This window comes from Geospiza fortis, unplaced genomic scaffold (genome assembly GCF_000277835.1).
Source record: "Geospiza fortis unplaced genomic scaffold, GeoFor_1.0 scaffold79, whole genome shotgun sequence".
NCBI classification, from domain to species: Eukaryota; Metazoa; Chordata; class Aves; order Passeriformes; family Thraupidae; genus Geospiza; species Geospiza fortis.
In genome coordinates, this window is record NW_005054408.1 from 1,751,348 (window position 1) to 1,765,582 (window position 14,235).

The 14,235-nt window shown below is 50.4% G+C and overlaps 1 protein-coding gene across 1 annotated transcript; it reads right to left on the reverse strand.

Annotated features, from left to right (window-relative positions):
• Positions 1-8,130: 8,130 nt before the first annotated feature.
• On the reverse strand, positions 8,131-12,506 carry PLEKHF1 (pleckstrin homology and FYVE domain containing 1). Its single transcript, XM_031061305.1, has 2 exons — positions 12,488-12,506; positions 8,131-10,410 (listed from the first exon to the last, which is right to left on the reverse strand). Exons 1-2 carry the CDS (start codon positions 12,494-12,496, stop codon positions 9,577-9,579), a joined length of 843 nt encoding a protein of 280 aa, XP_030917165.1. The 5' UTR covers positions 12,497-12,506; the 3' UTR covers positions 8,131-9,576.
• Between the last annotated feature and the right edge of the window lie 1,729 nt (positions 12,507-14,235).

Consider the following 14,235-nt stretch of genomic DNA (forward strand, 5'->3'; position numbering starts at 1 on the left):
ACACTGCATTTGGACACCTGCACCTTTGCAGGTCCCTCCCGGGCACTGCTCATCTTTCACCCCAGCTCACCCTTCAACTGGCAGCAGGGAAAGCAGTGTGGCTTTGAGGCAAGCCCATTCTGCTGGGCCTCAGAAGATCTGTCACCTTCTCTGGCTCTTCTGCTTGTTTGCTGGGTGACCTGGAGTAACTTCCCATCTAGATCCTGAATGCGCTTTTTGTTAAACACTTTGTAATCTATCAGTAGGAAATGATGTGTTACAGAAATGTGATAGCACTGTTCTGTAGCTAACCAATCTCTGCTCCTGCAGTCAGGACATGAGCATCAAAGAAGGAATGTAATAAATGTTAGCAGAGCTTCACAGCAATCAGGACAAAGAAGAAACTGCTAAGTTTTGAAATGTAGCTACTTTCTTTGTGGCAGGGGAGTGAAAGATTTACACTGATGTTTGACCTTAACTAATTAGCCCCTGTACAGGAGTGTCTAGCAGGATGCAAATGTTTTGTGTTCCTTATTCCCTGCTCAGCTTCAGTAGGCAGGAGTGAATTAGGGTGAAATTAAATCTGTCCTGTGCTCTGACACGCTGCTTTGGAGTAGAGCACTCTCAGATTACTTTGTACATGTAATCTGAGGACAGAATGAAGGGTTTGTTATTTCGGGATCAGTCGGTGAGATATGATGAATAATCTTGGTAATTTTGGTTCATTCTACAAAGCTTTGAAGCTCTTATTTTTGCCTGGCCCTGCTGCAGCTCCCTGAGCAGCTCCTTGTGCTGAGATCTTAAGGCAAAATAATTGGAGAATCAGAATCAGCTCCTGAGCACTTACAGAGACTTGAGTGTTGGCAGTGGGAGAGACCATGGAGCCAGTGCAGGTGTGTGTTTAGCCTCACCTATACCTCCCCAGGTGCTGGCAGTCCCTCACAGCTGGAGGAGATCTGCCTCTCCTTATGAAGTGGGTAAAGCCTGTCCTGGGTGTAGGTAAGCTCATTCTTCTGATATTAGATTCCCAAAATTAGTTTTGGTTCTACCCAGCTAACTGTCCAATGGATATTTCCTCTCCATTTCTGCCCTCTCCCTGGCAGACAATTCTGCTTGGCACTGATGGAAGTTTTCTGTAAGAAAGGAGCCCAGGGCAGCTCTGATTTTTGACTGCTATCTGCATTTACCCAAACCTCTCTGGCTCTACAAATCCTTCTCTTTTGGGAAAAAAATGAGGGGGCCATCTCACCTTTCTACCTTGCTCTTCCAGGTAAATTTTAAGCCCTACATAACCAGTTTTTCAAAATCCTATGTTAAAAACTTGCTCCCTTTCAGAGCAGTGAAGGATACAAAAGACACAAAAACTGAATGTAATATTCAGGCTGGAGAAAGACAGGGTGCATAAGCAAATGCTTGGTTGCTCAACAAAGCAGGGGATAGGGCAAAATGGTCCGGAAAATAGCAGATTGAAGCAGAATCATTGCTGAGCTGTCAGTAGGAATCAGCTGCCTGCTCTGTGCCTGTCTGTGAGCCACAGTTCCTGCAGCAGACTTTGACCAAACTGCAGTTTATTAATGGCTTGTGCAGGAACAAAGTCAGTAATAAAAGGCTAGCTAGGGTGCTGGTGAGGAAGGCTCCTGGATCTGATTTTGCTGGCTTCCATAAAAGGGGCTGGCATGCTTTTTCCCAGCCATTCTCTCCAGGAATCTGTGTATAAAAACATTTGTTCCACAACCACAGCAAACAGCCTGGCAGCCGCCTGCATGCTTGAGGCTTTCTGCTGTCTGAAGTTTAACTCTGCAGGACCCTGTGCTGATGCTGAGTCCAATCCTAATTTCAGACTTTCATGTCCTCAACCCGGCCCCGTGGGGCTGCTGACAACGACAGCAGCACATCCCTGGTGAGTACGGGGTGAGGATCAGCCTTCACACCGTGCCACTGATGATAAGTGCCAGTGAGGATAATCAGGAGCACTCTTGCAGTGCTTTGCATCTTCCAAGTGCTCTGCTCTCTCTAACTAATTAAGCTGCCTTGTGACAAAGGTATGTGTTTGTGTTGTGCCTAAAGTAACTGTGCTGTATTGTTATGCAACAGACCGAAATTGGATGGTGTCTGCAGATAGCACTCTGGAAATCAATTAACCAGCTACTGACTGCTCACACCCCAACAACAGAGCCAGCTTCAGAGCTGCCCCATGTCCTGTCCTCTGGTTAGCCTTGGCTTGTCCTTGGGAACCTCAGATATTCATGGAGAGCTGCACGTGCCAAGTGTTTGATGATGTGGTTGCAGTGTTCTTCAGCAGCTCCATCTCCCAGCCCTGCCCAGAGGATGCAGTCCCAGTGCTCCTGAGTCAAACCCGGGCACTGCTGGGCTTAGCCCAAGAGCCCCAGCTCTGTGCTGCAGCTGCTCTGTTCTAGGAACAGGATCGTCCTGGTGTGGAGTGTCACAACAAAAACAAGGTCACGCTGTGCTGTGCTGCTGTGGGGAGGAATAGAGGAGATGCTCTGCTTTATCTGCAAGATTTCAAAACCTTAGTGGGCAGCAAAGGCACCTTCCACAGCACCCCAGTGCTTGCTAGCAGCTGCAGACATTGCCACAAGCCTGCAGTCAGCAGAACCCTGCGTGTTGGTAAGTGCCACCAGGAGGGTAACCCTGACCACACAGTGCTGACCTGATTTCTCTCAGGAAGGGGCCTGAGGTCACTGGACAGATTTCTGACAGTGCTCAGCAGTGAGTCAGAAGGCAGCAAGAAAGGTAGGACAGGTGGGAAAGGAAACCAAGAAGTAAATGTAGTTAGGTCACTGAACAAACCCAGGTAGCTGCCACATCTCGGATAGTCTGTGCAGCCTGCTTGGAACGCTGGTGTTTGTCCTTTGGGAGCCACAGAGGGCATGGCAGGGCTGGGAGGGAGACAGAGAAGGATAACTCTGTATGGGAGGGCACCTGTGTGAAGAGAGATGGGCTGGTTTAAACTGTTCCACCTGGAAAAGGCACTAATGGGGGAGACTTTGCCACAGCTGTGACTGGCACAGAGCTGAACAGGAGAGCAATACTGTGCTGTAGAAGGCAGGGTGCACCCCCTGAACTGGCAGAGGTGAGGGAAGTGCTTGTTCACACAGTGGGACAGGGAATTGTGGAGCTCATTGGCACAGGATGCTCCAAGTGCCAAAACAAAAATGTGTTCAGCAAGTGATTAGGCAGATTGAGAGTGAGCACTGGTCACACCAACCAGTGCCTCCACAAGTTTCTCAGCAGGCTGACAGGAGACTAAAGCAGCAGAAGTATTGCTGTGTAGGTGCCTCTTCAGTGCTGTCCCTCATGATTTGGGATAGGAACTCTGGCTCTGGGTTAGTCAGACTGCTTTCATGTTCTCCCAGTTCCTGCAGTGCTGTGCCAGCATATGTGCTGCTGTGAGTAAAACACAGCATAGGGACTGCCAAAGCAATCACACTCTGAAAAAAGCATGGCATTTTCTGTGCTGTACAAAAGGGGTTTCCTGTGCTGGGGAAGACCTGCCCATTTGCCTTTGTGTCTTTTATTCTGCTCAGGAGTGGGGCCTTCCTCTCTCACTGCTTTCCCATGTGCAAAGAAGTGATTAAGCAGAGGACCTGACCTCTCCAGGCCCATCAGTTGCAATCAGTTACTTCATGACCTCAAAACTGCAATATCAACTTGAAATTAAACCAAATGCCTTTATTACTTGCACCACAGAGGAAATGTCTTCAAGCTACCACAACCGACTAGGGGAATTTTAAAGAGGGAAATCTTTATTCACACCCTTTCAAAGTGGAAGTTGTATTAAGATATGATCATGCTATTGCTTTGTTTTGCAGAATCTCTCTTTATATGTATATATATTTCTATATATTAAACAAGCTCCTTCTCTTCCCCTGTCTTGCTGTCACTGCTAAACCTGCAGCCAGGAACTCTCCAGCTCAGAGAGGTGCCTGCTGTGCAGGGCTGGGAGAGCTGGGAGGGAGGCCCTGCTTGCAGCCTTGTCCCTTTGTAGCTGGATGAGCTGGCCCCAGGAAGCTCCAGCCTCCAGAGGCAAATTCTGGTGGGGAGGATGAGCAGGAGGAGAAAGTTCCAGTGCTCTGAGTGGGAGGCAGAGCTGGCCAGGAGGTGCTGAGCCTCCAGAGAGCTGTTAAAGCCCCATCTGTTCTGGAGCAGCCTGTCACAGTCTGTGTCCAGGGTGCTTGGGCAATGCCCAGCTTCTCTGCCAGGTTCCAGCCCAGGACCCTTCCCCAGTTCCCAAGGGGAGCAGCATTTCCAGTGCTGGGAGCTCCCCCACTCTTCCTGCACTGCCCGGATGGTTCTCCTAAGGGGTGAGGGTGCTGAAATGGGGGAAGCTCTGTGGAGCTCTGACTTGTAAGGTCTCAACCAACAAACACATCCTTTTGGATCCCTGCTGTGCCACAGCCATGGCTGGGCTTTGGCTGTTGAGTGTCCCTGAGCAGAGGGAGGCTGCAGCTGCTGGGAGGGGTGCTCACTTGCTGCTGCTCCAGAGGGCTGTCCTCAGGCTCCAGGCTGTCCTGAAAGGGCTGCCCCTGCTCCAGGGCTGCACCAGCTGCATTCCAGATCCCGTTTTTCTGGAGGTAACACCTCTCCAAATGTGGCATTATAGGGAGCAGCAGCAGGACTGTGAAGTCCTGAAGCAGCCAAGTGTGACAGCCTCTATTTGTCACTGTCCCCAGATGAACAGCTCTCTGCCAATGGATTCTGCAGAGCCTCTCATCATTAGAGCTGTCTCCTTGCACACAGATGGCTGCAGTGTGACATCCCCAGTGCCTGTGGGACCAGCACAGCCAGAGGGGCTTGCTCAGCCTGCAGGGCTGTGTCTGCCTCCAGCCTGGTGCTGTGAGTGAACAAACGCAGCCTCACACGCTGCAGGATGGATGTGCTGACACCAGGCACCTCTGCTGAGCTGTGGGGGGAGGCGATGCCCTGTCTGAGCCCAGCAGGAAGCTGTGCTGCAGAGGGCCCTTGCAGCAGGGTCAGTGCACAGCAGCACTGCTGCCTCTGCTCCCCTGCACACAGCTGAGCTTGGGAGTGTGTCAGGAGAGCAGCTGGAGGCTGCCAGCCAGAGCAGAGCCCTGCAGTGCTGGGAGCTCCCTGCTGCCCAGGAGCTGTGCAGGGCAGGCTGCTGGCACTGGGGAGCAGGGCTGCTCCCAGGCTCTGCATGTGAGACACTTCTGGCCTATGAACAGCACCTGGCTCTCAGGAGCTGCTCAAACAGGAACCAGGTGTGCTCAAGGACATTTTGGGCAGGATCTAGAGACTGAGGTCAGTTTGTCTGGAACTTGCTGCTGAGCACTCATCAAGTCAGAGGCTCTGACACAAGCCAGGAAGCTGTGACCTGGGTGCTGGTGGCTGTGGGTTGTGGGTTGGCTCTGACTCTCACCCCACCACTGGAGCTGTTTGAGCCTGTGAGGGGCACTCCTGAAAGCACTCTGGAAATCCTTTCTCTATGAAGCCACTAAGGCTCTGGTTTTACCTTATTTAATAACTCTTCTTTTAAAAAACGTGAATTTTTTTTCTTGTTGCTGTTAGAGGGGAAGAGATCTGCCTGGCCTTCAGTTAATGCTTTTTCCTTCTCAAATCCATTTTTTCCATAGGCTGTCACCAAAACACATTGTGTTTATGATTTTAAAAGAGGAGACGTTGGCCTCGCTGCACGGGGCAGCCTGGGCAGCAGGATCACAGGCAGCAGGGTGGCTGCCAGCAGCAGATGCTCTGCCCAGGTGTGTGCAACAGAAGGTGCTGCACGATGGAGCTTTGCTGAAGGAAAACCTTATCTCTAGCTGCCCTCCTCCTCTTTCTCTCCCCTCCCTGCAGTAACAGACTGGGAGGCTGGGTGGCTCACCCTGGGCAGTGAACCTCAAGGTTTACAGAAAACTTGCTTCTTGCTCCTTTGCATTTCTGGCTCTCCCTGGAACTGAAGTCAAATGCCAGCTTTGGTGTTGCTGGGGGTTCACCAGCCCTTCACAGTGCCTCCTCTCTTCCACCTGCAGCACAGGAGCCCAGCAGGGGCTGTGTTTGGAGGTTTTATGAACCAGGTCACAGGCAGGAGAGGCTTCTCCCAAACACCTGCATGGCACTGGGGTTGTTGTGCCTGTGACAGGGAACATAAAGCAGAGCTGGCTGGGTACTGCCCTGCAGTGCTGTACCCCTGGTGTGCAGCCTGTGCTCCTGTCCTGGGCCCTGGACACCATCTCCAGCACACAGGCCTTGGGCAAGGGTTTCTGTTTTGTGTCCACCATGTGGGACAGCAGTGCAACATCTCCTTCCTGCCAGCACCATCCTTAAAGGTCCATGGCAGAAAGGTTGGGAAACAGAAGCCTGTGCTTTTCACTGGAGACACCACTTTGCAGCTCAGGAGCAGCTGGGACCGTGTGTACTCAGTTCCTCCCCCTAATCAAAACCCAGGCAGAGTGAGGAACATGAGAAACTGCCTTGCAGCAGCAGTGAGTTGGAAGAGGCTGTGAGCTGTGGCAGAGCCAGAAATCCAGCTTGGATAGAAACTGAGTGCTTGAGTAACTGGGAGCAAGACTCCATTGGAGCAGCTGGCTCACTTCTCCCTCCTGAGTGCTCGTGAATGCTGAGTCAGCACGTGCTGGGAGCTGGGGTGTGCCTGAGCTGTGCCTTGGGACAGCAGGACACACAGCTTTCCTGGAACCTTTTTGATCCTTTCAGTTTATTTGCAGAGCAAATCTCCCCATTACCTTCTCTTAAGCTTTCCTGACTGGCTGCTGCACCAGTGCCATCCTCTTCCTCCCCTTGTAACCAACTCTGGAGAGGATAGTGTGGGTGTGCAATGGGGACACCTTCACCCTGCTGTGCCCTTTGGGCTGTGGCACCTTCAGGCAGGGGTTGAGCAAGGAACCTCTTCTGGCACATCACCCCACAGCTGATGTCTGGGACCCCTTCAGGAGGAGGCTGTGACCCCACAAACCCTCCAGCCTGCAGATGTTCCCCAAGAGGAGCACTGCTGCTCTTCCTGGCCATGTGGGGCTGCAAACTGGAATGGATCTCTGCTAAGGGCTTTATTTAGCTAAAATAGAGAGAGCACAAACCATCAGGAAATGCCCTATTAATGCACTGGAGATAGAATCAAGCTGGAAAACTCCATGCTGGACTGTAACAGCACACAGCCTTTTATTTAAAATCCATGTGTTCAGCAGGCGAGAAGCCAGGAGCCCCAGGCTCTAATCCCAGTGCTGAGTTCCACAAGAGAACTTCAGGAAGTGGGAGAGAGGCTTTGTTTAAATTTCCCCATGTTTTCCTGGGCAGGATCCTTTTACCATAGGCATTAAAAGTTTAAGAATTGCTTGGTTTCTTGGGGCTTGCAGTTGGTGGAAGATGTGTACATTTCCCCAGAAGCCATCAGCAGCATACACCAGAAAAAGGGGCTGGGTTGTTTTTGGTGGTTTATTCTGATTTTTTTTCCCCTGCTGTGATTAAGAAAAGCTTTTGCTCACCAAGAAGGCATTCTTTAGAGGAGTGCCTGTCCCTCATTAGAGCATAAAAGCAGTTCATAGGTCTTTTGGGGCTGGCAGTAGTAAGACCTTCGAACACTCAAAGTAAGCTGATCTCTAACTGAACTAAGGATTAGGTTTCAAACTGCACTACGTTTCTGATTGGATGCAGACTCAGCAGCTGGGCTATTTTTGGCTCGTGAACCACTCTAATGGCTGTTTATTTTTAAGGTCATTTTCTGTTTGCATAGCATGTACACCCTTCTGGTGGGTGGGAGGCATTGTAAAAACAATCACTGCTGTGCAGAGTTAGGAACTAAGTCTGGAGAGGGATGGAAAAAACAGAACTCGGTGTACTTATTGCTTTAAAGCCCAAAAACATCTGCTTAGGTCATAAGGTTTGCTGGCCCAATCTGAGCTGTGTCCCCACCGGAAAAAGACTGTTCCAGTTAATACAGACTACTGCAGGGATTGCAGGAGACCTGGGAAAGCCTGTCAGACAACAACAGGGTATAAATAGAAAGGAAGCATCAGATTTGATGCCCTTACCTCCAAGGAGTAAACAGAAACCAGAGCAGTCTCCCCACACCTGAGGAGTCACCTCTTTTGCTGGGCTGGCCAGGCCTGGATCCCAGCTCTTTTTAAGACCTTTGTTCAATAATAACATGCTTTATTGTCCTCTTTGCCTGGCTCCTTCCTGTTGGCAGTATCTTTATTCACACAGTCAAGTGATACAAATTCACTGGAACAGGAGCAGTTTATAAAGGAGAGTAAGAATAATTATCTTGAACTGAAATTTAAAAAAACACATGGCCACCTGTCAAGCAATGCTCTGCTTGCAACAGGTCATGATAAGGAAACATTTTACAACATTGGCAGTGTATTCCCAGCCGTGTTGCTTTTCCAGACCACAAAATATACAATTAAAAATATACTAAAAGTAATAATGGAGTTTGTAGAAATGCCTGCTGCAAAACAATTGCTGTTGTCTGATTTCCTCTATATTTACTCCCTTGCTACATTATGATAGAATACTTGAATAAACACAGTTTATTTCTAACTGAATTTGAACTTCAAAGTTGATCTCAAGTAAACTGTAAAGTCTTTGGCTCTCATCCTTGAAGTACATAAAGGACCTTAACTTTGGACTTGTGAGACTGATAAGGCAGGAGGTGAGCGCACAAGTGAGAATCTGATGCCTTGGGCAGCAGCCCAGGAGGGAAGGAGAAGCAGAAGTGCTGTACTTCACAGGATCTTAATTTGGGGCTTTTCCCTGGATTTTTACAGACTTTTAACAAGTCTTCCCTGGGCTCTCCTTTTACCTGATAGGCTTGAGATTTTCAAGTTTCTAGTAATCTGGTATAACTGCCTGTGTTTGAGATCTGGGCTCTGCACTCAGTTGAGTGAACTCCAGTACCTCTCTCCATATTTCACTGCTCAGGGTCATTTTCCCTGTCCCTTTGCCCTCCCCTCCCTCCTCCTGGCCCAGTACCACTGGCATGGCCTCTTTCCATGTGAGAGAGCTGGATGCTCCAGTGCTTTGCTGAGGCTCACACTGAGCCCCACACAAGCCCCCTGCATTCCAAGTACCATTCTCTAGTGTTTCCAACTTGAGAACACAGGGAATCCAGTGCTGGCCGTACTGTGCAGGGATGAGCAGCTATTCCCTCAGGCTGGCATGCTTGCAGTGAGAACCTCAGAATGCTCATGGAAAGGGACATCCAGAGTGGCCCTTGCTGTGACAGAGGAACACACGGTGAGCAGGCCAATGTGTTCAACTCTGGGATTTCATGCTCCTTTTCCTCCCAAGAGCCAATCTCAAACCATTTCAAACAAGAGATGTTCTAGCAGAAAGGAAGAATAAGGCACTGAAGGTGAGCTTATTTGGCCAAGACTTATCCACAGGGTGCTGCCCCAATGCTCTTCACTGAGCTATTCTCTCTGTGCTCACATCATATGAGACGTTCTCAGAGGGGAAACCTTGTCTCAGCTCTGACACCACACACAGGGGCCAAGACCCACCTACCTAGGCACAGCCTTCAGAGAAACCATTGAGAAGGACACGCACTGGAGGCCAGAGGTTGGCTTCCCAGTGTATAAACATGACCAGCTCCCAGGGAGGTCAGCTGTGGAAAGATGACCAGGATACCTGTGAGGTATAAAACTCTGTGTCAGCTGGCCACTGCTCAGCTTTCTCATCATCAGACTTGTCGCTGTCGTCGCCGCTGGAGGGCTCGTAGCCCTGCATGGCAGAGGGGATGGGCTCCACCTGCCTCCGATCCGCCTCTGCCTCCTTCTTCTTCTCTGCCAGCAGCTGCCTGTAGCACAGGTTGCAGACCCTCAGGGGCTTGGGGGACAGCCTGGGCATCAGGAACCTCTGCCTGGAGCAGTCGGCGCACACGACAAAGCCGCACTTGCGGCAGTGGTGCCTGCGGGTGAGCGTGGAGAACTTGGTGTGCGTGCAGCGCATGCAGATGTCCGTGGCCTTGTCTGGGATCCAGGGGGCTGCGGGCTCCCTGCAGGGCTGCCGGCCCGTCTTGCTCAGCAGGTGCTTGATGCACTCCTCCAGGTGGCTGATCCACTCCTTCCTCTCTGTCAGGGAGGCTGCAGAAACCACAAAGGACTTCTTGGAGGTTTTGATCATCCAGCGGTTCTTCATCTGCAGGGTGTCTGGCAGCATCTCCAGAGTGACATCTTCAAGGGGGATGATGTGCTGGGAGTTGTACTTCCTTTTGTTGATGATGATGCTGCCGTAGACCAGGATGTCATTGAAAAGGAAAAAGATGCGAGGCTTTGGCTTCTTGCGGCCTTCCTTGGTTAAAATGCCTTCTCCCAGGAGCACCCTGCCCGGCAAGGCTAAGGGCTGCCCAGAAGCCCCAAAGCAGTTCTCCACAGCAGCGATGCGCTGGCTGTTGATCTCCGTGTTTGCAAGGTGGTCCATCATGTCCAGCTCCCTCTGCAGAGAGGAAAACACAGAGGGAAGAGGTGAAACTGCAGGCATCTGCACCAGGGTGAGGGTGAGTAGCCAGTGGATGCACAGGTGAGATGCTCCTGATGCAATCTGAGGCTACCGGTGATCTCCTGAGCACTCCTGGCTTTAGTTTGTTACCTTTCTAAATAAAATCTTCAAACTTTCTGACCTCATTTTGCAACAGCCCAGGCTGTACTGGGATGGTTCAATTTGCAGCAGTGGAAGCCCTTGAAGGCAGAGCCAGGTCTTCCTGGTTGTGCTTTTTACCAGTCTCCCTGTGTGCCCTTAGAAAAGAAAGCTGCTTGGTCTGAACCTGATTTTATACAGATCCATAGATCTGCAGCAAAGGGTCTTGAGAACAAGGCTCCCATTTCTGACTGCAAATCTGCTTTCTCAAGGATTGCTTACAGACACACACCCCCCCCAACTCCATTTTGGGCCAGAGCTGAGGCAGGAACAAAAGAAAACTCTGTGGTATCACCTCTTCCATGCATGACCAAAAGGGTAAAAAGAAGAAATTTAAAAAGCCCTCATGATGTGAATAAACCCACAGGAGCTAAGCCTTTCCTCTGTTATCCCAGGACTGACAGTGCTTCCAAATGCAAGACACACCATTCTGAAAACAGTCAGCTCTGCTGAAGGGGAAGTGGAATGCAGCACACTCATCTCTCCCACACCTCTGCACCCTCCTTCTCACACAGTCTGGGGGTTTGACATTGTGCTGTGCTTTGTTCTAGCAGGAACAAAGGTAAGGGTAAGCCTGAAGTGAAAGCAGCTGCTGGCTCTTGGCAGGCTGCAGTAAGGGAGGTGCTCCCTGTCAGTGGATTTGCTCCCTGCCCCTTGCAGGCTGGAGGGTGCTGCCCAAGGCCAGTTGGCCATGGCAATGTGAGTCATTTCCTCCTGCACAGAGGTAGCTCAGCCATCACAAGGCACATCACAGGGCCATGTGCTGTTACCCTGGTTGCTGCTGCTGGTTGATGGAAGCACTCATGCAGAGCTGCTCTCCACTGCTATCCCTGTGCTCCTTGCCCAGAGTCCCTGCTGCCAAGGAGGCTGGAGGGAAGAGGAGGATGACAACATGCCTGGTCCTGTGTGTGTGGGACATTCTACCCTTGCTCCTCACCCCCAGTCACCCCTTTGCTGTGCTGGAAGGGAAACCACAGAGCTGCTGCACACCATGCACCTCTCAGATGACCCATCTGGCAGACAGACCGGGCAATTCCTCTGAGTTCCCAGAGCTTCCTTCTCTAGGGTGAAAAGGCACAAGGTTTAGCCATGGCAGACCTAAATGGAGTGATCCAGCCTACAGGAACAGCTTTCACTGAGAGGCACTGAGTGCTCCTGGAGAGCTGCCTTCCTCGGGAACCCCCTCGAGCTGGAGGGGGGATGTGAATCCTCAGGGCCTCAAAGCCCAGGAGTGCACTGGGTGGGGCTGGGCACTGCTGGGCACATCCACTCACGTGGGTGGGCACTTCACACTCACTGAGTGCTCTGGCCAGGCTGCAGCCAGAGGGGGAATCCAGGGGCTGCCTGCAGCAGCAGGGGCTGACAGCACTGCCCAGCCAACCTGCCATGGCACAACGTGCAGCAGCTGGGCCAGGACTCTGTTCCTTGTCATCAGAGAGGAGAGAGCCTCCATTCCCAGCGTGGCTCCATCAGCCTGAGTGCATCTGTGCAGGGAGAGGAGATGTCCTGCTGCAATAAGCACCAGGTGTTTTTACCCTCTCCCTCACAAATACACAAATGAGGCTGAAGAACAAACAGACAGGACAAACTGTTGTCCACAAACTCCCTGACTAGGGTTACCCAGACTCCCACCTATCCTGGGATGTGGCCTCTCCACAAATCCCTGGCTGAGGAGTTTCTGTGTGAAAGATGAGCACACAAATAATAAAGGAAAAACTCAAATTACAGCTTGGGATCCTTGGTGTGCAAACACTGTGAATGCAATAATATACTGTCAAGAACTTTGGGGACCAGCAATACCAAATGGGATAAAAACCAAAGCAGTCCCACCAGTTTCCCTCCCTCATGCTTCAGGGTTATGGAGCTCTTCACCTACCTCTTTCATTTTATGTAGTTTAGAAGCATGGCCCAACTTCTCAAGAACTTATGGTACTTGACATGACTGTTTCTAGGGATCTCTGCACACCAGATTCCAGTGAAAACTAAAATATTTTGTCAGATATAGAGACCTTGCCTGCACAGAGCCAGGAAACCTGAGCTCCTTTCCAAAGAGGAGTGTAAGCTCTGCTGCTGTGAAAGCTTTAGCTGTTGCACTGACCTGGGTCCCTGCACAGAAAGCTCTTGGACTTACTGCACGGAGCAAAAGGAGAAGGGGCTGGACACAATCCTGTAGTGTGCAAAAACCAAAGGTAAGCTCTCATTACACATCAGACTTCTACCTGCAGGTATGTCCCTGCTCCTCCACCCTCTGGTTTGCTCCCTAGTTAAAACACCATGAGTTAACCTAAGAAAAGCCAACTCCGTAGTGGGAAAATCTTCTCTGCTAAGACTAAAATTGTTGGCTGCTCTAGCCCAGGGTATTTCTTGAAGGAGTTTTTGTGGGATGCAAAAGCAGAATATTTTCCTCACATCTCTCTTCCGCCTCAGGCAGAAGTGACTGGAGAACAGCACATACACATAATAAAAAGTAAAAAAAAATAAATTGTAGAAGCGGGACTTACAGTGCCTACCTTTACGCTTGGACAACTCACTCTGTGTTATCCCTGTTCAGGTAGGGGGGCAGAAACAGCCATCTGGGGGGCTGACTCCTCACATCCCACCACAAGCCAGATCCATCCTGCCCCGAGTTCCACACAGAGCTCAGCTTGACCGACCACATAAAACCCAGTTTCATGTTAATGCTGTGACTCACTGCAAATAATCCACAGTTTGGCTTTGGAATGCAAGCACTTTGCGAATCTGGTAAATAAAGACAACTGCTGTGTGTTACTATGGTCTCCTTTCCTGGGAGATGAGAGCCTCTCCCTTTGGAACAAAGTGAGGGTATGAAGTCTAATCTACTTTATTCATTTTGGTAAATGTTTTTTTTCCTGTTTGGTTAAGTTTGCTGTGTCAAGTCAGCATGGTCACAGTGCTTATTAGCAAGTGCTACATGTGCCCATGTACCACATGCAGCAGCAGCAGCAGCTTACCCAGCTGAAATTAAGGCAGCAAGATGTGTTTTTCTGGCATGCTGCTTTTCACAGAAGTTTCTGGCATGGCGAATCCTGAGGTTGTTTTTTTCATCAAGATCTGCTGGGTCTGCATGTGATCAAATACTATGCAGTGAATATGACTGATGTTCAAAGGAAAAAAAAACCACAGCTTGGCACTCTCCTCCAGAAGTAAGCACGCCACAACACTTAACAATGCGGGCTTGTTCACTTGTGATTATAAACAGCCATGTTGATGCCTGCCAGGCACAGCATTTCAACTTCAGCTCACGGGTCAGCAAGTCTGGGGTATGTTTTTCAAGTCTGTATGTACCTAAGGCTTAGGTGTATTGATGCAGAGAGCTGTTCCACCTGATCCTTCCATTCCTGCCATCAGGCAGAACTGACAGCCCTGGTATCCACTGCATACCTCGTGCATACCACACATGGGATGGTCCATGACACCCAGATCTCACTGCTGAGGGCTGCCAGGAGAAAATGCCCTGAGCCTCATCTCTCTGCAGCTTTCCCTGACTCCCTCCTTCTGCTCTGCTCTGAGAAATCTCTCCTGGAGCTAAGACTGGCATAAGCTCTTACTCACCAAGCTGCAAGTAGGATGCAGCTGCCCGAGCAGGCATTTAGAGCAAGAAGA